The sequence below is a fragment of the Rissa tridactyla genome, chromosome 3, assembly GCF_028500815.1.
Source record: "Rissa tridactyla isolate bRisTri1 chromosome 3, bRisTri1.patW.cur.20221130, whole genome shotgun sequence".
NCBI lineage: Eukaryota > Metazoa > Chordata > Aves > Charadriiformes > Laridae > Rissa > Rissa tridactyla.
In genome coordinates this window covers 41,221,961-41,246,329 of record NC_071468.1, presented here as the reverse complement: position 1 = coordinate 41,246,329, position 24,369 = coordinate 41,221,961, and the positions used below count along the sequence as shown (strand labels likewise).

General features: G+C 35.4%; 1 protein-coding gene across 7 annotated transcripts in view; it reads left to right on the top strand.

Annotated features, from left to right (window-relative positions):
• SDCCAG8 (SHH signaling and ciliogenesis regulator SDCCAG8) overlaps positions 1–24,369 on the top strand; it is a 114,347-nt gene that overhangs the window by 18,594 nt on the left and 71,384 nt on the right. For all 7 annotated transcript variants that reach the window (XM_054194065.1, XM_054194070.1, XM_054194063.1 and 4 more), the window contains exons 7-12: positions 336–400; positions 2,601–2,789; positions 3,959–4,097; positions 7,277–7,429; positions 10,165–10,299; positions 13,573–13,689. In XM_054194065.1, coding sequence (XP_054050040.1) covers positions 336–400; positions 2,601–2,789; positions 3,959–4,097; positions 7,277–7,429; positions 10,165–10,299; positions 13,573–13,689 — 798 coding nt within the window. The remainder of the gene's footprint in view (positions 1–335; positions 401–2,600; positions 2,790–3,958; positions 4,098–7,276; positions 7,430–10,164; positions 10,300–13,572; positions 13,690–24,369) is intronic.

Below are 24,369 nucleotides of genomic sequence, written 5' to 3'. Positions count from 1 at the left end.
TCTACTTGAAGTTTTGTTCCTGATTACTTGTGGGAGAGTAAGAGCAAACTCAAGACCATCAATTTGTATGAATCATTGTAGAAGGCTGCAATTTGAGCTGGGACAATTTACCATATGAGGATCTGGCAAGATGTATAGAAATAAGAAAATGGGAGGGTTATTCATTTTGTAGACTTCATAAGTGTGAAATATTTTGATTTCTATGACACTAGTGTTTCAACAAGTTTATATCTTCAGGGGAAAAGAATGAATGTGGCTAAAGTCTAGATTTATTTGTTAAGGCAGTGTTATGAAAAAATCAAAAGACACTTCTTTTCTCCCATTTTTTTCTAAAGGAGAAACTAAAACTTCTTTATCAAGAAAAAGTCAATATCCTTGATGCTCAAATACAGTCTCTAAGGTAAAGTGAAATATGTATTTTTTCCTTAAAATTATTGTTAATGAATTGTCACTTCATAAGCGCATGAACCACTCTTACTCTGAATTTAAGAAAGAGAATGCCTCAATGTCTGAATGTCATGTTTTCTGATAGTGTCCCTGAAAGCTGGTTTTACATTAAGTTTTCTCAAATACAAATGTCGCAAAATTGAATGTACTGCTATTATATAGCAACATTAGCAATATATAAATTTTACGACTTCAATTGACTTGTACTTAAAGAAATTACATCTTGATATAAAATGTCTTTATCCTTTTTACCCTTTTTCTTTATAGAAACAACATGTCTCTTAAGGTATACTAATCAAACAAAAAAAGAGAAGTTAAAATTTTAACTTTTGTGAGGTCTTCCATAATTATTTTTTTTTCTACTAATATTTTATATCATAAGTTTTGAAATGTTAAACATCGGACTAGTTTAGGCCACATAATGATTTTGGAGCAGGAAAACGTGCTTTTGAAGCATACAGGCAGTGTTTCCAGTCATGTAACCTGTGTATCTTTAAACACAAAAATATTTGAAAATAAGTCCTCATGTACTCCTCAAAATATTAAAGGTTTGAATAGATAGCAAACTATGGAAAAACAGCGATAGAGGCAACCACTTTAGGATTTGGTGTTCTGGAGTAAACTTCCCCTTGTACAGCTGCATTCATAATACTGCTGCTGAATCTGTCTTAATCGTTGTTTTCCCTAAATAAATTGTGCTTTCATATGTCTGAAAATTCTACACACGTGTGTGTGTGTTTGTGTGTAAAAAGAGTTACTGGTAGGGCGACAAGTTTAAATATACCCTCTGCAGTGGTGAAATCTTAAACACGCAAAGACAATTGTGCTGGTGAAAGTAAAGGAGGATCTTAAATTTCAGCTACGTAATCCTACTTTTTAATTTCTTTTTCCCCCCACTTGGCTTGCAGTGTTATATATACTCAGAAATAAATACTGGAGGCTAAAATAGTCTGAAAATTTCCACAAGTACATTATTCAGCCTCTTGATTTCTCCAAAGGGGCATGATCTTTCAAACTGTAAGCTCTGCAAAGCACTTGAGCATTTGTTAAATTTTAATTAAAGTGAGAAATTATATTGCTTTCAGTGAGACTATCCTTGTTTTTAACATTAAGCATGAATTTAGGTGGGACTTGCTGATTTCCGTCCAAGATTTCCCAACAATAGGTCTGTTGTACCATGGCTGTGTAAGGATATATGCAGAGCAAATTCTGTTCAGGTTATAGTGGATTATATTTAATAGACCAACTACTAAAATTGGAAAAAGTGCACAGAAGATTTCCCAGATGGAAATAAGCATGCATGCAGTGTATATATCATGTGCATAGTAAATCCAATGCAACCAGAATGTGTCAGACTTACTATGTGTGTGCTGCCCAGATGGCCCGCATAACAAACCAAAAGCTTTGGATTCATTGCACAATTTGTCAAATTGATCTATATGTGCACAGTGTGCGTTTGTCTGGAACTTCCTGATGTCAGCATTCCTACTGCTTGCGCTCTCTCCGGCCTGACAGATGCTTGGAAATTCTGGAGAAAATTCTTCAGAGCACCTGGTAAAAATTTTGGAGACAAGTAAAAAATTTAGCATGTTTTTCTGGAGATGTGGTTGACCTCAAGTTTGTGTGTTTCACTGGATCAGAGAGAATGTGCTGAATACATCTGGATTTTGTCTAGAGAGCATGGGTGACTTTTACTATATATTGTAACTTTACAGTTAATTTGAGAGTAGAGAGGTCTGAAGTTAGTGATGGCATTAGTAAAAACAACAGAAAAAATGTTTGGTAGGGTACTGAAATATTTATATGCTGATAGCGTTTCTTGCTAATGAATCCTTTACTCTGTTCAGATAATATGTAAGCCTACAAATTTTGTCTAATAATTTTCTGTGTAACTTTACTATTTTCTGATACTACAGAGAGAAGGAACAAATTAATATAATTTTGTTTTGTCTATTCATAATTTTGATTGGGCTATTAAACTATTATTTCTCTGTTAAAGTCGTCCTTAGGCTGCTGAAATGTGTAAAATAATGTTAATTCCAGGGATTCTTACAGTTGTTTTTGGGTTGCATCTGTAATTATATATTGCATATAAGTATAACCTGTAGAAATGTCTGATTGCTCAAATAATATTTTGTATTTCTTCTTTCTAGAAAAGACCTTGCAGAATCTCAGAAGACATGCAAAGATTTGGAAGGAAGGCTAAAACACCAGAAGTCACTTGTTTCAGCCACGAATTTGAGCCGGGTTGGTGGTCTGTGTCTGAAATGTGCACAACATGAGGCAGTTCTTGCACAGACTCATTCTAATGTTCACATGCAGACCATCGAGAGGGTGACAAAGTAGGTTTGGGGGGTGTTTATTTTCTCAGTGAAAGTACAGTTGCTTACTTTAAACCGTGTAAGTCTCAATGTGTTGTATTGCATTCAGAGGGAGATGTGTGGCTGTGCAATGATAGAGTCCCAAATTGATGTTACCATGCTAAAACCAATGTCAGAATATGAGCGTACATCCCAACCACTTAGAAATCCATTGTAGTTTTGCTCCTTATTTTAACTGGGAAAGAATGTTAGATTAGACATTAGGAAGCAGTTCTTTAAAATGAGGGTGGCAAGACACTGGAACGGGTTGCTCAGAGCGGTGGTGGAGGCCCCATCCCTGGAAGTGTTCAAGGCCAGGCTGGATGGGGCTTTGAGCAGCCTGGTCTAGTGGAACATAGAATGAAGGAAAAAATCTACAAATCCAAACAAAACAGTTTTCAGGTAGAATCTCTAGTTGGACCTAAACCACAGACAATTATATTCTTCATTTAAAAGCTTTCAACATACCAGAATAATGAAAAGGTGACGGTAAGTATTGCAGTTTTACTGACGGTGCTTCACTGTTTGGTATAGATCTCTCTTTCTTAGTTAAAAAAAGTTCAGAAAGGGTGTACTTATTGTTTAGTTATTAAACTTATTGTTTATTAGTTATTAACCCTATTGTGTAGTCTTATTGTTTGTTTTAGTTCCAGTTCCAGCAAAGGTATATTGATTTTCATTTGACATACTTAGTGATCTGAATTACTTGTTGAACCTAGCCCTTCCTTTTATTTTTTTTCCTCCCTATTTTACATTTAACGACAGTGTAATTTAATACTGCTTCAATCTCTTTTTTCAGAAACTTGCCTTTTCCTTTTTTTATTCAGCATGGATCCCTGTTTTCTAATGCCAACAGAATGTTGCTCAGCTTCAATAGATTTATGACTTCAGCTCTGTTGTCGTTACTGGCAGTTTCACTAACAGGCCATCCTTCTGAAGTAAAGGACTGGTCAGCAAGCAAATGGTATTTTTAGCACCTGCCAAGCTAGCAGAATGCTGTCTTTCACTCTTAACCCATGCTGGTTTTAGTCTTGCTTCCCTTACCACCCTTATGTCTTTTATCTGTTAACATTTTATATTTGATATACCTGTTGGGTTTTTTCTCTTGAGAAAAGATATGGAAGAAATACCTGGTTTTTCTTTATATGCAGAGAAAGAGATGATTTGATGGATGCACTTGTTTCACTGAGACGAAACGTGAAAGAGATGCAGCAAAGAGAATCTAGTGCTTGTGAGCAAGTTAAACAAGCTGTGCAAATGGCAGAAGAGGCTGATTTAGAAAAAACAAAGGTAAATTCAACAAGAAATGAGGGCTTTTCAGTATTCAGATCTACTGCAAATGTTAATTAGTTTCCATGCTAATGAGCGAATTTACGCATATGACCTTTATAGTCTTTATAGCAGTAGATTTAAAAGTATTGCACTGCGTGACTGTTTCTGAGCAGTAACATGAACTCTGTATTTGAGTTCTGAAATTCTTACCAAGGCTGTAGGGTGTGTTGCATTCTAAGGCCATCACTTTAATTCTGACATAGTTTCACAGCTAGGTGATAGAAATTGCATGGTAGAATTTTTAAAGGCATTCATGACATGTAGGAGGACAATTCTCATATCACATTTCTGAGCTGATCTGGAAAGAGAACTTGAAATGCTTACAAACAATTTTTTTGCCTCAGATGGGTTCAGCGCAAGCACTGATTAGCTAACAGAACTCTTTGAAGATGAGAAGTCCTGTCTGATGCTACCTACAGGAAGCTTTTGGTGCTATGTAAATAATAATAATGACAAAACCGGTTTTGATCTAATGCTTGCGTTAGCCCTAGTTACTATATACAATCAAACGATACTGACCTAAATTATTTCCTTGATATTTAGTGACATCTACTGTATTATTAGTGAATTACTATAGAACTGAGAGAGGGTTGGTGGTTGTTGTTTTAATAGAAAAAGCTGTTGTTTTAGTGGTGGACAAGATTGATATAATTGTTCTGTTGATCAAATAAGCAGCAGTGGTTGGTGTTATTCATCCAATGCTGTAAGAGCGTGTGTATGTAGAGTCTTTTAACTATAAACAGTGGTGAAAAAAAATGAGAGTTGGAAATCCTAGGTACTTCTTAAATTTAACTTCAGAGTATTACAGCTCCTTATTTTTTACTGAACAAAGAGAGAAAGAATCCTTATGAGCCTACTGTTCACCTGTCACATCCTGTCCCTGAGGGGTTAAATTTTTTAATTGCTTACTTGTTTACTTTTTTGGGGGGAGTTCTACAGTTGTCTGATAGAAGTGTTATTCACTTACTGCTCTTTAAAACTGCACAAAATACTTTTCCTCCTCTATCCAATGAAGTGATCTGATCATCTTTCTTCATTTGGTGTTGGAAATATTTATTTTAATATTTAAATAGAAAATCCCTATAAAGTCTTATTCAGTGTAGCTCAAATTACGAATGTGGCCTAAGAATAAAACTTAGTAAGATGGATTAGTAGAACCTTTAATAAAATGGATCTTCATACCTGTACTATTTCTGCCACATAAAGACAGCAGCTCTGTACGGTCTCTACTGGCCACCCTCTTCACTGCAGCAAGGAAATGTGAAGTGCTATCTGTGTGTGTACAAGACTGAATAGTAGTCCGTTTATTCCACGCTCAAAAACTGTTGTAATATGAAGGAACAGGATGAAATATTTTACTTATGCTTCATTAATTTAGCATCTTCACATGTAGTGGTATTTCTTTTGATAAGTACAAACCATCCTTTATTTTCCCAGTCCTATTCTACTCCTAAGGTGAAGCGCTGTTTTTCTTTGTAATTATCATGGAATCCAACAGAAAGTCTGTATAAGAGAACCGAGGAGTTAAACATTTTTGGCTTCCAAATGCTCTAATTGCAATTTCATAACCCTGTTGACAGAAAGTCTAACCTCAGGTGCTTATCATTTAAAGCCACCATTTTTTCTTGTCTTCAGGTTGTCTCTGTAGTTTGTGGCCTCCTCCCTATTACATAGAGCAAGGAGGAGATTTGGTAAGGTTAAACTTCCATAGTTGAAGCAAATTCAGGAGTGTATTTTCAACATAAATGTCATAGAAGAATAATTGTTTGAACTGCTCATTATATCATCAAAACAGTGAAGCTAACAAAATACACGTCTTCTTGCAACTTATTTCTTCTAGAGTTGCATTGTTTTACATGTTTACCAAACTACACCAGTCTTAAGCAGACAATTGTTTGCCGATGTTGATGATACATTCCTACCAAAAAGGATTTAAAGCAACAACAGAGGGATTTCCTCACCAAAGTAGACTTATGATAGGAAAGAGACCCTGAGGAGGGTCATGTAGAATTGACATAAACCTAATGGAGACTGTTAGAGCATTATCTACAAATTATAGTTTAATTTGCTTCCCTTGTGAACAGTCCAACATCAAGGAAATTGCATATAGGGAATTGATGTTGAGTAAAAGAAAAGTAAGCACTCTAAACTAATTTGAAAATAAAGGGTAATAAGGTAGAATTCCCAGAAGGATGGTACTTTAACTTCCTTGAAATAGGATATGCTGAATATCAGTGAAATGATGACATGAAATCTAGTTTACTCATGGGCTAGCAAGCTGCCTTTAGGGTGCTTTGAATACTTCGATTTACTTATATTGGAGTAGTGTATTTCTGATTTAAACTGACATAACACTCAACTCCTATCCCTTTGGCGGGGATACATCAGCATAAATTGACAGATTTTTTTTTTTTTTTTCCCCTAGCTTTTTTAGAAGATAGTGTCTACTGTGCTTGTTGCATATCAACTTAAGTTTCTTCTGTTTTGATAGAAAACACATCTATAAAACCTATGGTTTAGCATGTCAAATTAAAGCAGGTAATTTATGAGTTTTCAGTAGAATTAATCTTCATTTGACAAACCTGAAACTAAAAAAAAAAATTCTTTCTTTGTATCTTTACTTACTACTTCCTGGTTTCTTCTTAGCCTTCTGCACTCAGTAATTCACTTCAGGGGGAGAACGACTGGAAGTGCATATATTATTTGTTTTATTTTTATTTCAGCTATGCAGTTAGGCAGTAACCACAGTGTTTACAAGGAGTCAAATATTGGATGCTGATTCTAGTGATGTATATTTGGCAAGGCAAATAATAATCTTATTTTTTGAAGAACAGCTACTTATTTGGAAAATACACTTTGAAAAATGCCTCAGTCTTCGCCATGACTCCTAAAACAATTACATTTCTAAATTACAGTAGGGCATGTATATATGTGCAAACTTATATATCTGTTTTCAATTTGTTAGTCCTATTCTAGAGGTTAACACAGTAGGGTATGTATAAACATCATAATAACTTTGTAAAAAAACAAAATACATCCTTTCTAATAGCAAATTGGTTTCTCTGAAGGCGTTAGATAAATACTACGTTTCTTTAAAATTTTAGGTTTCTTCCACTTAAAAAAAAAGTTTTTTCTAGGCTCTAGTCCAGTGTGAGCAGCTGAAAAGTGAGATGGAACGGCAAAAGAATCGTCTTGAAAGGGAGTTAGCTGCCCAGCTAAATAAGAGGACTGACGAAAAAGAAGCACTGCGGGAAGAAATGAAGAAGGAAAGGGAGGACTTGGCAGCAATGGTATGTGTTGGGCTTTTTCTGTTTGTGTATTACAAGTGCATCATCCTCTTTAAACTTTCTATTTGCTTGTGTTTCATTTTGTTTCAGTTTTGGATTTGAGAGCTCAGTAAATTGCTTCCACCATTGCTTTAAAGCAGTGGTAGATAAGCGATCCTTTGAGCTGAGTAATTGGGTTTTATGCTGTGTCATTAGATACATACTAAGCTGTTGATGTTATGCATTTTATTTTAGTTTGCATAATATTTTCTAATGCACTTTGTTAAAGTAGGAAAGGGTTAACTAATGTGTGCTGCAAGGTTTATACCTAGCTGCTTATAAATATTATTATTTAGGTTGCCGAGTCAAGCATTCAGAACTTAGCACATGTCAAATTTAGGATTCTTTGCTACTTTCAGCTTACATATACATATATATTGTGAGGGTGGTGAGGCACTGGAACAGGTTGCCCAGAGAAGCTGTGGATGCCCCATCTTTGGAAGTGTTCAAGACCAGGCTGGATGGGGCTTTGAGCAGCCTGGTCTAGTGGGAGGTGTCCCTGCCCTTGGCAGGTTGGAACTAGATGATCTTTAAGGTCCCTTCCAACCCAAACCATTCTGTGATTCTATGATATTCATGTTACAATATCATAATTGCATTCTAATATGGTATTTTTCAGAGTGATCTTATCATATGCTTAGTTTGCTCACCTGCAGAAATGTGTTGGAATATCTTTTCTCACTTTTACTGCTGTTTATAAACTCTCTGAGACAGAATCTTTCTCATCATTTATACTGTGACCATCACAACAGAGCCTGGATAACCTTGTTTTAGACTTCTACATGCTAGTGTAATCTGAGTATAAAACGTATGGGTTTTCTGCCCAATGGAATCTACACAGGAAACCTCGTGCTAACAGCAATAAGACTGTGAGACGTGACAGAGGAGCCACTTTTAAGGTGACTGGAGAAAGAAATGGGAAGAAGAGTAGAGATAAATGTTCCATGAATTAGTGGTTTTCATGCTTGTTTGGTATTTAACCTCTTCAACCATTTTCTGGTGAAGGTTTGGAAACAGTATAGTGAATTTCTCCTCTGATTGTAGGCTTTTTCCATATTTTTGGGCTCTTCTTAGCAATAAACCATACAGCTTATAAAATCTAGAGAGCACAGACTGAACAGGATAAACTGGGTGTTTAAAAAAGAGGAGGTTCTTTAGTGGTGTTGCTGCTTTTGAAATGGCTAGAAAGGTACTAACGTAAACAGGGAACCAAGGTGATATGGTTGTATTTCTGGTATTATGAGATGGTGGAATAATGTTCTGAAGCTGCTACAGGAAGTCAAACCCTTTGACTCCAGTTCTAGGTATTAAAATAGGAATTATGCGTAGTGGCAGGGGCTAAGTCAACTGCTATAAGTGGTCATCAGAAATCTGTTGCCAGGGAAACTGAAATTAAAAAATTGACCTCATACTGGAGACAATGAGACATTATTAAGCAATTCCTTGTTTGAGTCCTTGCTATCTATTGGAAGCTATCCCTCTTAGGTGTTTAGCTGCTTTGTTACAGATTTACTTTAGAGCAGAGTACGCACTCCAAAATATAGCCTATTAGCTAAGCATTCCATACCTTTTTTTGGTAGAATAGTTCACTCCATGTCACCACATTACTTCGTATTTCATCACCCACTGAGAGGTGTTTTACTGGAGCTGATTCCCACTTAGAGGAGTTGTCCTTTTTTAAATCCTGCATGCACCTTAAACAACATATAGTGACACTATGATGATGTCATGCTTGGTAATTGAAGATATGGGATGACTTTGTAGAAAACTATGACCTGAATGAACAATTTATGCGTACGTATGATTAAATACTTTTATGTTTCAGGATTATGAGATGGTAGAAATCGTATACTGTGCATCAAGTCAACCTGCATATGAATATTTTATCACTTGCTTTATGAAATTATTTGTTTGAAGGGGAGAATTGACATGATACATAAATCAGGTGGAAGTATAATGACTGAAGAATAGTTATGAATATATAATCCTCTAGGTTTGGCTTTGAATTCCTGTAAGTTAACCTAGAACTGTCAGACACCATTATTTCCACTTACATTAGTAAGCTTCTGGGCTAAATAGCTGAAGGGTCACTGTCTCTGTTTTATTGTTACAGTTTTTTACCATTCAGCAAAATTTGATCTGAATTACATTAGAATTTTTAACACACTATTTCTGTATGGTTTTTGTACAACATCATGCTTTGATCTATAGTGCTGAAATGTTTTCTGAACTTGAAATTTAAGTTAAGATCTGTGGTTGCAATGACAGTTTTCTTTAGCTGGGGGAACATGATTTGGTGTAAATCAATCTATGTTAAGGATGGATAAGAAAGTGTTAATAAATACTCTTACAGCTGTGAGACTAATGCAGCCAGCTGCTTCTGACACTTTGTCCATACTAACAAGTCCTGGAGAGTAGTCTGGTTGATGAAAAATTTCAAGTGAACTACTGTATGATAAATTAATTCAAAATAATTAACCTATTGTTTAAATATTTGGGCCATATTCTGTTATATTTATGTTTATGTTATATATATTATGTTATATGCATTTTTATTGTATACGGGAGTTTTTGTATAATTTTAAATCCTGCGTATTTTGGCTACATACGGTTGCTCTCAAGGAGAAAGTCCTTGAAAGAAAATTTAGATCTGTGATTGGTCAAATTGCATCATTACAACGTTCTTGGGCTTTTTGCAGGTGATGGCCATGTCTGAGAATGTGGCCATGTTGGAGGCTCAGGTAGAGAGAATTACAAGGGAAAAAAACTCTCTGGCTAACCAGTTAGAAGAATCACAACATCAGCTTGCATCTCATGAAATGGAGACGAATAAGGTAGGCACATTTATACATGAGTATTGAGTTTGAGTTTCCTTATCATTGTGGCCTGAAAGATGAGAATATTTTTTGTTCCGCGTTTTCCTCTGTATTGGTAAAGAACGTGTGATAAATGTAAACTTCATCTGAATATCCCAGAGGCAGGTTTTATGAGTAAAAAGATAACTTTTTCAGGCTGCCAAGTCACCTTGTGATGCAAAAGCTAACCTTTCTACCTTGCAGACTATGCAAATCACTATTTAAAACTGCGATCCAGTGTTTCTTCCGAATTGCATTCGGTGTGAATGAGACAATGTAGTATTCAACCCTGTCCTGTAATTGCTACCTCTGGGATATGCAGCGCTAAAGGGAGATGTATCAAATCATTGTTTTTCAAGTACATTCCTGTAGATTTTGTATGTGCTATACTGCTTTATTAACTAATACTGGCAGTATGCCTTTTACAAAGAGATCTTTCTTCCAGTTAAGAATTATAAACGTCTATCTATGCATGTGTATCACTTCTGGGTGCTTTATGTTGCACATTTCTCAATCTATTAGAGCCTTAACGTGGGTCGTAAGATGAGAAAGAAAAAAAAATTTCCATACAAAATGTGTGCTGGGAGATGACACAAGAGATTATTTTATTAGCTTAGTTAAAGAGATTATTTTATTAGCTTAGTTTCATAATTCACTTGTTATAGAAGTAATTTCAACTTCATGAAGATGAAGGGATGCTAAATTTCTGTAGAATAGACGATTTGAGAATTCAAATTAGTTACATCCTCTTGAAATGTCTATATACTTTACGAATAATCCCAGGGCCAGTCCTACCTCCCCAGTCATTAATTGCAAGGGTTTCAGGAGCAATTAATTCTTTAGGCCTCTGGCAACTTCTGGAGGTTTTCAACAGTTCCTGTTTTCCTCTGCTGGTAGAAATAGGTGAAAGTATTGCAGAAAATTTACACCAAAAAGTCATCCAAACTTATTAGAAAATTTAATCCCATTTCAGTTGAAAGAAAAATGAAGGAGAATTTTAAGAACGTCAAAATGACTTGATTTACCATTTCTAAACCACACTTTTGGTTTTTTCACAGATGACTAGCACCATTTACATGGGTGGGAAAGGGGAAGAAATAGTAGGTCTGGAAAGAGCAATTTTATAGTCTACTGATTTGAAGCAGTCTCTCAGGAGAGCGACACTGTGGTTCTAGTCCCTGCTTCAGTTCATGTTAATCAATGCAAAGTTGAATAGGTGGCCACCTTGCAGTAGTCTATGCTGTGTTTTTATCACAGTGCCCTCCTGAGAGGCTTGAATGTTGCCTTTGGGTACTTGTTCTGAGTTGAGAAGTCTCAAACATCCTGGAGGAAGGTCCTGACCATTGAGCTGTTGGGACTACGTGCATGACCCTGACCTTTTTCATTGGCTATGGAAGCAACAGCTGTGTCTGTTTGTGAATCTGACTCCTTGTTTCCAAACTTGGTTTGCCATTATTGAAAACAGCAAAGAGCAACATTTTTCCTTTTCAGTTTTATCTGAAATACTTTTTTCTTCATGCATTAGAAGTCAGGGAAAAAAGTTTGGAGTAAAAATCTCTTCCCTTCATTGTGAACTATGAGGAGACTGAAAAATCTCTTATCAGCACCATCTGCTGATTCTTCTGCATTATTCACTTTGTATGATGTACGTGGGAGCTGAAGGCGAGGATGGCTGTGTTTTATTTTTTATTTCGCTTGGAGGAAGTGACATATCCCACTTTGTTACCTCCTTCATATAAAGAAAGGAGGAGGTAGAAAGACAGGGTTGGCAACCCATGCAGTTGCATTTTAGGATTTTTAGTTGCATATGATATCTCAGTATTTAAAAAAAAAAAATAATGCTTTAGAACTCTGTCATTCTTCAGAGCATTTGCTACTTTGCATTAATTGCAACAGGGCTAAATTCACAAGCTGCTCTTTGATTTTATGCTGCTTCTTAAAGTTATGACAGTTGGTTTTGTTTTTTCCTAAGGTGATTTGTTTCCAGTATGCATATTTACTTTTACCCTGTCTTTTTTTTTTTTTTTTTTTTTTTTTTTTTTTAGAAGAAGAGGAAAAAAGGTAGGCGGTATGAGACTGAAAAATAGAAACTAATTTGGGCTGTAAAATGTGCGTAGGGAGATTGAGAAGAACAGAGGATTGTAGCAGCAAATAAAGTGTGCACATTTAGGAAGCATAAGAAGCAAGTCTGGTGGAAGAATGTAAATGGGGCAGGAAAGCAGAGTGAGTTGGAAAGAAAGTTCTCTAAGAGTAGCTGCAAGCAAACACATTTGTGTTCTCATTAGAGAATGTTCATGTATTTATGTTTGGTTAATTAAGGTGAAATGAACAGGCACAAATAGTCGGTGATTACACAGGATAAGGACAACAAGTGGACAGCTTGTCCACCATCCTTCTCCATTCCCAACAGATAAGATCAAATAGAATCCTTTAAAAGTCTGAAATTGGACAACGGGAGAATAACATCCCTGCCCAGCAGTAGTGAAAGTTATGTGGGAGGGATGGTGTAGGGTATTTTTTTCTTTCTCTTTCTTTCCCCAAGCCCCTCTACAGACCCTCTGAAGTTGAGCTGCCTGCAGGTGGACAGGAATGAGGAGATAACATAACAAACATCCCAACAGCAGAGAATAATTGTTGCCCTTGTGGAAGTGATACTAGATTTCTTTAAACATTGCTTTGATCCCTTTCTTCTGACCCATGCATATATTTGAATTAGGTATTGTTTTTAAGGAGTTTACCTTCAGTTTGTCTATAAAGCTCTGATATAACTTTGAAAATTGTTGTATTAACATCTAAACATTTTCTTTCTTAACAGTGGAAAACTGGCAAGATAAGAAACTACGCCCTTATATAGGAGTGTGATAGATCCTTTACTTCTAGGTTTTGAAAGTGTTGACATAGACTTCCTTGGGATTTTGGAGAGAAAGGGAGAAGAATATAGAACCAGTGACTGTAGTTTAACTGTATTTAGTAGCACATATATTTACAACATAAATATTTATACTTAGCAAAATCTTGATCCAAATATAATTGAATCTAGAAGGCACTGCATATTTCAGAGTTAATGACTATATAGAGAATTCAGATCCACCTTTTTATATAAAAACATTTACCGTATGTAGTCTTACAATATCTTAAAATTAAAATATGTTGTATTTAAATGACCTCTAGAGGGCACCAAAAGATCTAAATGCAAACCATAGGCTATGGATTCTTCAAGCTACAGATCGTGTTGTCTGCATAATCTAACAGGTGTGTGGAGAAATGCGCTATCAGTTGAATCAAACCAAAATGAAGAAGGATGAGGCAGAAAAGGAGCTCAGAGAGTACAGAACAAAAACTATAAGGGAGCTTGAAATTAAGGACCAGGTAAGAGATAATACTGCTATAACTTTGCAGTTATTAGAAGCCTAAGTAGGGTTATTTCGGAAGCTGGAATGATTCGTTTTTCTAATAGTGGTCATTTATTACTGTTAAATGGTTTTTAAATTAATGGCAACAAGCCAGCGATTACTGTTAAATAAATACCTCTTGGTTATCTTATTCTTGTTTTCAGCCCTAGTATGTTCAGGTTTACATAATACTCATCCCATGCTTTCATATAGCATTACTCTATCATATGTATTCATACAACGTACTTAAATTGTATGTACTGTATACATATGTTTATACACTTTTTCTCACAAAGAAATCCACACATAATTACGTATACATGCAGCCTGACAAAACATTAAAGTCTATAATTATAACTTAACTATACCAAAAATGAGAATAATTTATCTTCCAGTTTTTTAAAGATTCGAGGTTAATGAATGCTAGGATTCATAGAAAAGTTTTAAAAAAAAAAAAAAAAAAAAAACCAAACCAAAAATAACCTTCTAGAAAAAATAACTATATAAAAATTACACGAGGCATTAATTGTTGATTATCTAAAACTGTGTTTTATAATAATATAAAAAACAGCTTATGGTTTACAGGTAGTCTGTGAGAAACCACCCCATGCAGTAATAAAGATTATTAGAGTAACCTGCGACATACTTGGCAAAGAGCTTGAACAGGTGTAATCTGCATCTTTTAAAGTGCCCTTTTTGTGTAGGTTCTGTCTGTTTTTCTCTAGATACTCAAACCTCCAGTTATTCCTTTATAAGTTGTGATTTCCACATGAGAGTGGACGTCTTCTGAATACCCAGATATATAAGATGCACATGAGGATAATTTTTTTATATGAATTTTGTTATTAGAGCAGCCTATCCAACAGGTTTTAAATTATTCTTTTTCTTGTAAATAAGTGAACAATTTAGTCCCTGTGTAAGAATATATGTAGAGAAAAGTGCAGTCTTTCTGAAATTATATTTTTATTTACCAATGCCCCAAAATCTTCATGTAGGACAGTAAGTTTATTAACTTAAAAGTACGAACTTAGGCTAGAAGCAATATTAATTTAAATTATAATCAAGAGATATGTAAAATCCAAAAGTGAAGTTTACTAGATAAAATAAGTTTTCAGTATGTCTAGATAATCATACAGTGCAGAAAACAGGGGCCTTAAAGCATTTTATTTTCAGGGTTGGCTTTTTTTTTTTTCCCCCCCACTCCTGCATCCTTTAGGCCTAAGGACACTTTAAAAAACAAAAAACAGGCTTGTCGTCTGTGTCTTGACAGATATCACAGATAAGAGAGTTGGCATAATCTTGGCATACAAATAAAACAGGATGTGTTTAATAACATATTTGAAGAAGTATCTTGGATTTTTAATCATGTTCTCCAACTTGCCTCAGGATTACCTTTTGAGCAAATTGCAAAATTTAACAAAATACTTTAACCTCATTTATAAACATACTGGTATTTTATTCAGTGTGGAAATGAATACACCAAAATGTGGTGATTTATAATTTGATATAATTAAAGTGAAGTGATGGGAGGGCAAGTTCCTATCAGGAAAGATTATTTGAGTAATTTGGTAATTACATAAAGTAAATTACGTAAAGTAATTACGTAAAAAAAGTATATTTTTCAAAAATGGTTGTTGTTTCCTTAAAAAAAGGAAGACAAACTATTTTGAAATTCTCAGGCTCTGCATCTAGCAGCTGTTTTATAGCTGTGGCTCTAGTAAACAAGAAAGTTCTATATAGGTCCTATTATTATTTAACATGTTAAAAGGCAATGAAAAATAGTGTGTGTCCGTTTTGGGGTTTTGGTTTTGGGAGAGGTTTGGAGGGCATGTTTGTTTGGTTTTTTAAAATCAAATGTTAACAAATGTTAATAAGTTGTTGCAAATTATTTCATTTAAATTAAATGAAAACAGCTCAATCACATCTAGCTTTGTATTTAAAGAAAAAACTGAAATGTTTCATCCTATATGGTGAAATTACTAAATAGCAAACAGTAATTGTTCTTTGGTCTCTCAGCCATGACCTGACCTTCTGGCTAGGAGACAGAGTTGATACCTTCCTTGGCCACCATCTGTTCATAATAAATACATATTTATTTTTTAAAAGTAGAGAGGCAATAATGTATGAATATTTTCATGCTATTTTATATTAAATGGTTAATTTTTCTGTTTTAAAAGCAAAGAATTGTTTTTCAGATTGTCTTTGAATACATTGAAATGAGTTTACTGTTTCTTGAGGTATGATTGTATTTTTATTTGTGCTGTGGATAAATTTTGGGTTTGAATATGTATTTGATTTTATATGTAGTGACTTTTTAAAATGGATTAAAATTATTCAGATGTGTCAGAATAGGCAAAAATCCCAATATGTACAATTTAGGATCATCAGATACATATGTCAGTAAGTACAGATATGTATTAATCATACACTGATATTTATAAAGTTCTTCAAAACTGAATTTGTATCATTTAAGAATATTAAAGGGAGTATATATCTTTGGTATCATTCTGTTTTATTCTAATATCTCTTTTCCTATCTATTACTCAGTTAGGACCAATAACAAATATTGGCACTTAGGTATGACTACTGGTTATTAATATTTGACATGAATATTTTTTAAACTAAAAACGAAGCAGCAATGAGCAGTATTACCACTTAAATTGAATGAGTGTTTTGTAATATCATCCATCATGATCCTGATTAACATTAGGATTATGGAGGACGGGGGGGAGAAAGCCATATACCACACAGTTTCTCTACACAAAACCTGCATCTGTTCATCTGGCCCAGTATGTTGTAAAGTAGCATACCCTACTGCCCTCTCTTTTTCGCTCTCAGCCCTCCCATTGTGGACGTAGCTGTGCTGAAATAACAGTGCCTTACTTAATACTTTTTCTCCTTAGGAACAAGCTTTATAAGTTATACGGATATAATGCCTTCATGGCAGTAAACTGTGTCCACACTAGGGGTTGTACTAGCACAGCTATAGCGGAGAAAAGTCACGCCCTAACCTAAATAGCTGTTATGAGAACAAAAATTGTGTGGCATATTTGACACAGCAGGACTTCACTTTTATAATACTTTTTCCATGAATTTCGAAGCACTACATGGCATAATTTGTGCATTTCTAATAGAAATCATAGTTCTAACACACTATGAAATCGTTTCCTCAGATTAGCATCACTTGCTCTTTTCTGTTCTGCATTATAAAAATAAAAATGAAGTACACTGTTAATCTTTTGCTTTCTGTTTGTCTGCAAATCACTTTTATTTAGTTTATAAAAATCTTGCAAGCTTCAGCATGTAAAAGTGAAAATGGTTTTGTAGTACTGGTTTATGTGGTCCCAGCCAATTTGGGTGTCATCCTTATTAGATAGTTCTTACCGGTAGCGTTGCACCACTGAGAGTTCTGGTCTCCTTGTAATAAAGCAATAGGACATCGTTAAACCCAACTTCAGAAACTAAAGGAAGCTTTTAAATTTTATTTTACCATGTTTTGAGGAATCAGATAAATACCTCTTGTAGAAATAAATCCAGGCTGGTGATCTTAATCTGTAAAAAGCTATTATTTTAATAGTGCCTTTAAAATTGGGCGAATGTAGTTTGAAGTGGGTGACTACAGAATTCTGCTGCCTACCTTGTAGGTCAAAGAATGAAAAGCTCCAGAAATATTATAGTAAAACCCACAGGTTTTTAAGAGTTGCCTGTATGGAAGTTCATGAGCCCAAATGAAAAGAAGTTGGAGAGTCACTGATAGGCACAACCTATTCAAATGGAAAGGGCCGCACATCAAAGCATTTTTGTGTAGTATGACAGAACCTAAATGATGTCTCTGTACGCTATAGACCAACAGTTTTTCAGACAAATAAAAATCTGGCAAAATTGCAGTCCAAAGCATTTTGCCAAAAGGTATTTTGGGAATGTTTATTGCATTTGTCATAAATCCATGATTTATAGTAACCTAATTTAGTTTAGAGATTATAAGTGGAGAGATTACTGACTCTGTCTTCATCAGAAATAGTGCAGGCCAAGAATTGTGTACATGTCCTGGAAGTGTTGCAGAGTATCCGAAGCAAGACCAATACATCCCTCTGAAGTCACTGAATCACTGAAACAACTTTTTAGGAATAGGTATCAGGCTTCCATGAGTCAGGCTTTAAAAGACGATTTTTCACAAGCTGGGCCATTCAGGATATCACCCGATGTTTTGAAACTTAATAGAATTAAATGTTTTAATAACGCTGCTGAAGATGGGTTAGGATTGTGTGTTATGTGTATTCTTGTAACCGTCTTATATGTGAGATTTTGTGACCTCGTTAGTTAAAAAGATGCTCTGGAAATTTTGTTTTGGAAAGAAGTTGTGTGAAATCAATAAACGTACTTGAATGCTATTTGGCAAGGAGGAGAAAACACAAAACCTAGCAGACAGCTTGAAACTCTTAGCATCAAATTTTCTTACCTGCTCTGACCTTCAGTATAATGAACTTAAAAGCAGCAAAACCAAACTGCTTTTTGGACAATAAAGCATTAAGAAGATGTGATAACCCTTGCTGGAACTGATCTCCTTTTAATGTATCATTTTCAGTTTGAGGCATTCAATGCGCTAATTTGAAAATGGGTAAATAAGGAGTAAAATGATAGTACTTTTATGACTTGCTATGGTATGGTTTTTCTGACCTGTTCAGGAGGAGTATCTTTTTTTTTTTTTTTTTTTTTTTTTTTGGAACTGAACTTACTAGCTCATCTCCAGATTTTTGAGGAAAAACATTCATCTAGAACCCTGCAAGATATAACAAAAGAAACGTTTAATTACAATTATGGTTGCTGCTTTTCTGCTATGGCATTGCTTTCCTCTGTCAGCCATCCATTCCTCAAGAATCAGTGGTATGAGCAGCCTTCATTAAATTCATTGTCATGTTCTCATAAGAAGAATCCCTGGGACCGGGATTCCCAGTAGTAGAATTTTCTGTACTGGTCTGCTTCCGCTAGGCAGGTGGTCTGCTAAGAGGAATGACCTAGTTAGTAACCAGGTTTTTATTGTTTATAGGTACAGTTGGCCCATGTAACCTTGAGCCATGGTCTGTCATCCAGTGTGATGTCACCCCGTTAGTATACCGAAAGAGAAAATAATTGATGTGGATTAAACATTATTCAAAGTAGGAAAAGAGTTTCATAGCTCTTGGTATAGTGCGTATATGCATTACATATGTAAAGAAATGCTTGTTTTCTGTGGTTTTTTTCTTCCTCCTTGGACTAGAAAAATGGTTGTTTTATCAATAGTCATTGTGCCAACAATCAGAAGAAAAAGAGTGTAAAAGTCCCTGACTATCACTTGTCGGTTGTTACAGGCGTAGGTTTTCTTTCCAGCTATTCCTTAATGCTGTCCAGGAGAAAAGAGCCAATCCCATATCAGTAATCTGAAATATGTGTTGAAAAGGATAAAAAGTGTAAGTTTAGTTCTCTCCTGTTTTTCAATAATGAAGTAGGAGTAATCTTCCCCTACCTTTTTTCTGTATGTATCCCTCCTTTTCTCAAATTCCTTTATCAGCAAGCAAACCATCTATTTTGTACCACCCCGTTCTCCTCCTGTCCCTGTGCCCCCCCCACCCCGCCCCTACCGTCAGTGAAATCCATTAAAAATATAATAAAAAAACCCCCATGTTCCACTGTGGAACAAAATAACTTTCTTATCTCTGCTGGTGGCTGCTGAGCTAATCTGTAGTACCGCAATGCTGGCTGTTAAAACGTGTAGTAATCTCTATGTGTTTGGAAGTTTTGTTCCTGGAATAGTATTGCAGTTCAAATATTTTGGCAAATTGAAAGCAAATATTTTCAGGGAAATAATGAGGTAAAATCCTTGTATAACACATTTCAGCCATTCACTCTTGTCTGTTTCACAGGTTATTTATCCACGGTATCCAGGGGCCGTATTGTTCTTTGAGAGTTTGTACAAGGACAGGCACTTAAGATTACTGCTTAATTAAAAAATCGTGTGTATGTATTCATGAATATATACTTAGTAACGTGAATTTTTCCTTGCCCCAGGTAACAATTACAGGTAGAAAATTTGCTTCAAGGGGACTTAAAGATGTGTGTATTTAAGAGCAGCCCCCCTCCATGCTGTTCCCAGGAAGTTCTTCCAGCGCCCCTGCTCTTCCTAGCAAACTGCAGCATCCCCTCTTGGAAGCAGAGGGCTTGTGGCTGCTGCCCTTTGCTTAGGTAATGGCTCTCATCTTGAGGCTCTGCCTTTTAGTGGTGCACATGGGGTGCCACAGTACTGCCAGGTCCCGTTACATTTCTTTGCAGTTCAAGTGACAAAGTGGTCTCTAAACTACCTCTCTTTGAGAAATTCAGGAGTCCTACCGGATCAGACTATACTAATCGCGGTCCAACAAATGACAGTCTGTGTTGCTTATCTAGGTTATGTCTTTGCTTGTCCTTCTGGTCTGTAGAGGTCAATTGATTTGTGAGCCGGCCATAGGGTAAAACCCTTCAAAGGAACTGTGGGTATTTAGTGGGGTAACTTCTCTTCTTGCGTTTCTGCCTAGGTTAGTTGCCTTTCATGTCATGAAAGGTTTTCATATTTCTGTTTTGGGCTAAATGATTTGTAAAATTTGCAGCTGTCTTATGATTTTTGTGAACTGACCTCTTCAAAAGAGGTGGTCTTTGTGGACTCCTTTAAGCTTTGTGTACATTTTATTTTTTACTATTATTTGTACATTCTCATAGCTTTATAATAAATCTACTTCTGGAAAGGAGATTTCCCCTTTAAAACCAAATTTAGTTTTCAGAACTGCTTTGTATCCTCATTCAAATTCAACTGGGAAGCAGCAGTAATTCATATAGAGTGCAAAAGGGAGAATAACATTGTTGGGACGTGGTGCGGGTCAACCTCGTGATGGCCCTAGCTTTCTTTACAAAGTTGGATAGTTCTTCAGGTGCAATATGCTATGTCAGATGGCCGTGCCTGGGAGGTCTGAGGTTTAGAGACCACTCGGAACCTCGAGTTGCTTGATTGATATCAGGATTAGGATAGAAATGGCTGCAAGTGACCCCTGCTGCATATGAACCAATAGTCATCTTTCCAAGTGAAATACCTCGAAATCTCGCTACAAAAATTGGCTTGTTCTGTTGGGCTTTTTCAATTAAGAAATAAAAAGTAATTTTAAAAAATTAGTGTTATAGTAGGGTATGATTGTTCTGTCCCTAATCAATTAGTAAAGAAGGCAGCATGGATTGAGATCAGTGTCAAACGGTGCAAAAATTTCCTGTCACTAATGTACATAATATTTAAAGGTATGTGAATGCCCATACTGGTGGCACCCGTTAGAAAGACCTTAATTATAGTCTCGGTCCTGTGCGCTGTCACTGATTTTCATTGCTTTCAAGGGCTACTTTAGTAAATGAAACTTAACATGTGAGCATCAGGGCCTGTAAAATTTTACTGTGTATTAATTTGAAGTGTATGTGTTTTTATAGAAGTTGATTGGGGGTGTAACTGCAAATACCATCTACCATAGTAATTACATGTTACTTTTTATTACTTCATATTCGTTCTTCTGGTTTTGGTTCTATTTTATGCCCCTTTAGTCTTTTAATAATGGTAGACAATGAGGTACGAAACAGAAAGAAAGTATTGGAAATTCGCAAGAATATTTTCCCCTCCTGAATTATTTTATTGCAGAATTTGTGCAATGGTATAGTCAGTGCAGAATTTATTTTTCAGGTTATATTGCGTATTTTCTTACCTGATGTGTGAGCATACTGGTACAACAGTGAATGTCATAAATCACTTATGAATTCATTTGGTTTTAGTATATTTTTGATTGGGTTCAAAGTCTTCTGAAGTTGCTTTTGCATCTACTTCAGAGTACAAGTTCTTTTATCACTGCTTAATCATTCTCATTTGTTTGAAAAAAAAGCATTTGTCTTTTCTGTCAGTTTGCTGCTATTTAAAATTCTGTGAAAAACATCTGCTAGTTTGGAATTTAAAGTTGCATTTTTCTGCATACAATAGAATCAGCAACAGTATGAAAAGAATTAAACAATTATTTTAATCTTTAATTTGGCTTGTTTTGAGTGAAATTATTATTTCATTTGATCAGATTTTGTAGAGATAAAGAGATGCCTAGTTAATTAAACAGCACTTTTTTACAATGTACATAAGTATTGTTAGATGAAGATAATTTCAGATAATCTATGAAGAGGATATTTGAAGATTGATCCAGTGCTTGAGAAATAATCTTTTATGTTTTCCAATAAGTTGCATTTATGTCACTGAATAAGAATCTCCAGTGTGTTCACCTAAAAATGCGTTCCGAAAATCAGAACATAATTTGTAAACTCATCATAAATGAATGAGAAGTGAAACACTTATTTTAAGTGTTTCAAGAAAAAAAATAAATAGAAGGGTCCTATATGCATCAAAGTGGACAACTTAAAATATAAAAGGTGGTTGGTGGTAATACTGAAAAAAGAATAATTGATATAAAATAAAATTTTACTGCAGTGTTATTTCACCAATGGTTTAATTTTTGTTTAGTAAAACTTCTTTCTTGTAACTGAGTTGGATATGTGTGCCGAATAGTATTAATGTATTTCAACTTACTAATAATGACGATTCTCTTACTGAGGTTTAGCCTGACATCTTTCAATGGCAAAGTGCCTGTTGATATTCCTGGGAGTTTAGGCAACTGCAGTGCAAGACAGATTAAATAGTACTTTTAAAATTATGTGCAGAAGTAATAAGAATATTAAAGTTGTGGAGTTAAGCACCAGAAGTTGCCTGTTCCAACCTTAATGTAGTCTTGTTGTGCGTATACATTATGATAATTCTGTTCCTTGTTATACTGAAAATCTGTTTCAGATTTTCTTAAATGCAAGATTGTCATCTGTCTTTTTGCAGTTCTGTGCTCCATCTCTTGTCTCTCACATACATTGAAAAGTTAAGTACCTTGAAGAAATACTCTCTGATCATGTTGTAAAAAGCTGTATCACAAGTGATAGGCACTGAGGGATCAAATTAACGCTGCATGAAAAGCAGTTGTCAGCAAAATACTTTAGTTTGTGGTTTGTTTCTGTTTCTGTCCCTGCAATTACGTTGAGGCCCAGATAGCAGCTACAGAACTGCTTGCAGCTTCCCAGTAGAAGAAACGGGAGCTAAAAGTAACACCAAAATTAGTTTGAGTGAGTAGTTTTGGAAAGATGCTGCCTGATAAAGTTCCCTGCAGGAACAGTGAAGAAGACTCATTGGTTCTGTAATTTCTCTGTATTTTAAATTCTGATTATATTGTGATGACCTAGTGATGGCCTGGACTTGACATATTTCAGGGTAGAGTGTATACATTTATGAGACTATTATTGTTTGCAGGAGAGAGAAGAGGTTGGGTTTTATTGTGTGAAGAAGTCTCAAGTTCTGAGGCTTCATAGGTTTCAAACTATTGTCTGAGTTTTTAAACCAAAGTAACATGTAGCATTCAGAGTACGGGCTCTCTGTTTTCAGCATGATGGATGGATCCTACCAAAATATTTTCAGGGAACGTTTTATGGTGTTTCAAAAAGAATTTAGTTGATATCCATAAATATACCTGGATTAGATGCTTCTGGTTTCTGAGTTGCTGTTAGCATGTTCTCTTGGATGGCATTTTTCTGCCATCCCTTTCTCATGAGGTTGTCTGCTGTTTCTGACGTGGTCATTGCTGGAATTCTTGAGTAGAGTTCCTACTCTTCATGTAGGTCATGCTGGGAGTACCTCTAAATATAGGTATTTTAAGATATATTTCTGTTTATCTATATACACCTACACACAAGTGTGTGTGTAAAGGAGCTGATTCTGAATTTTGGAATTACTGATGAAAGTAGCAGAAGTAAAATTGTTCTTCAAAACCTATGCTTGCTTTCTTGACTTTTTTTTACAGAAATCATAAGACTCCTGTGAATCTTTAAAGATCCTGTCATGGAGTCATTGTCTGAGAATTTCTCTCTGCACTTTGATGACAACTGAAATCTATGGATGTATTCTTGGGTTCAACCCTGCAGGTTCAGCATCTGGCTGATGGAAGCAGAACATTTTCACCAGAGGTTCTTGCACTTGGAATTTGCTTCCTTCTGTGGATCTGTGTCAAAACCTGACTGAGCCTGTTTAACTCGAGGCAATGGTGTAAAGCCCATCTGTTCCTTGAAACTTCTCCCTGAAGGAGTCATCTAGAGTGTATTTATGTTCTCAGCTGTGGTTGTGCTTTTTCAAATACTTAGTTGATGCTTTTTGACTAATTTGTGGTTTGGTTTTTTTAAAGGTATGCTGAATGGGTGTATTCTTAAAGCAAATTTTAAGAATGTTGCAGAACTTCCCTATCTTTAACTTGTAAAGACAGTGAAGAACTCATGTCCCTGTTTACTATGAATGGAGAAATAACATTAATGAACTGCTGCCGTTAAGAAGAATAGTGTAGAGAACCCACTGAGACTTCTGTTGTTCTATTTAAAATATGCAAAAGTCTCTGGAAATAAGTGAAAACGCAAAGGATATGTAACTGAATACCTTTGCACACCTGGTTCTTAAATATTCTGGCAGTGTAATAAGTTGTCACATTCTTTAGAGGGGAAGAATACTAACAATTTTGTAGATAGTTTCACTATCTTTGTATCTGAACTTGGA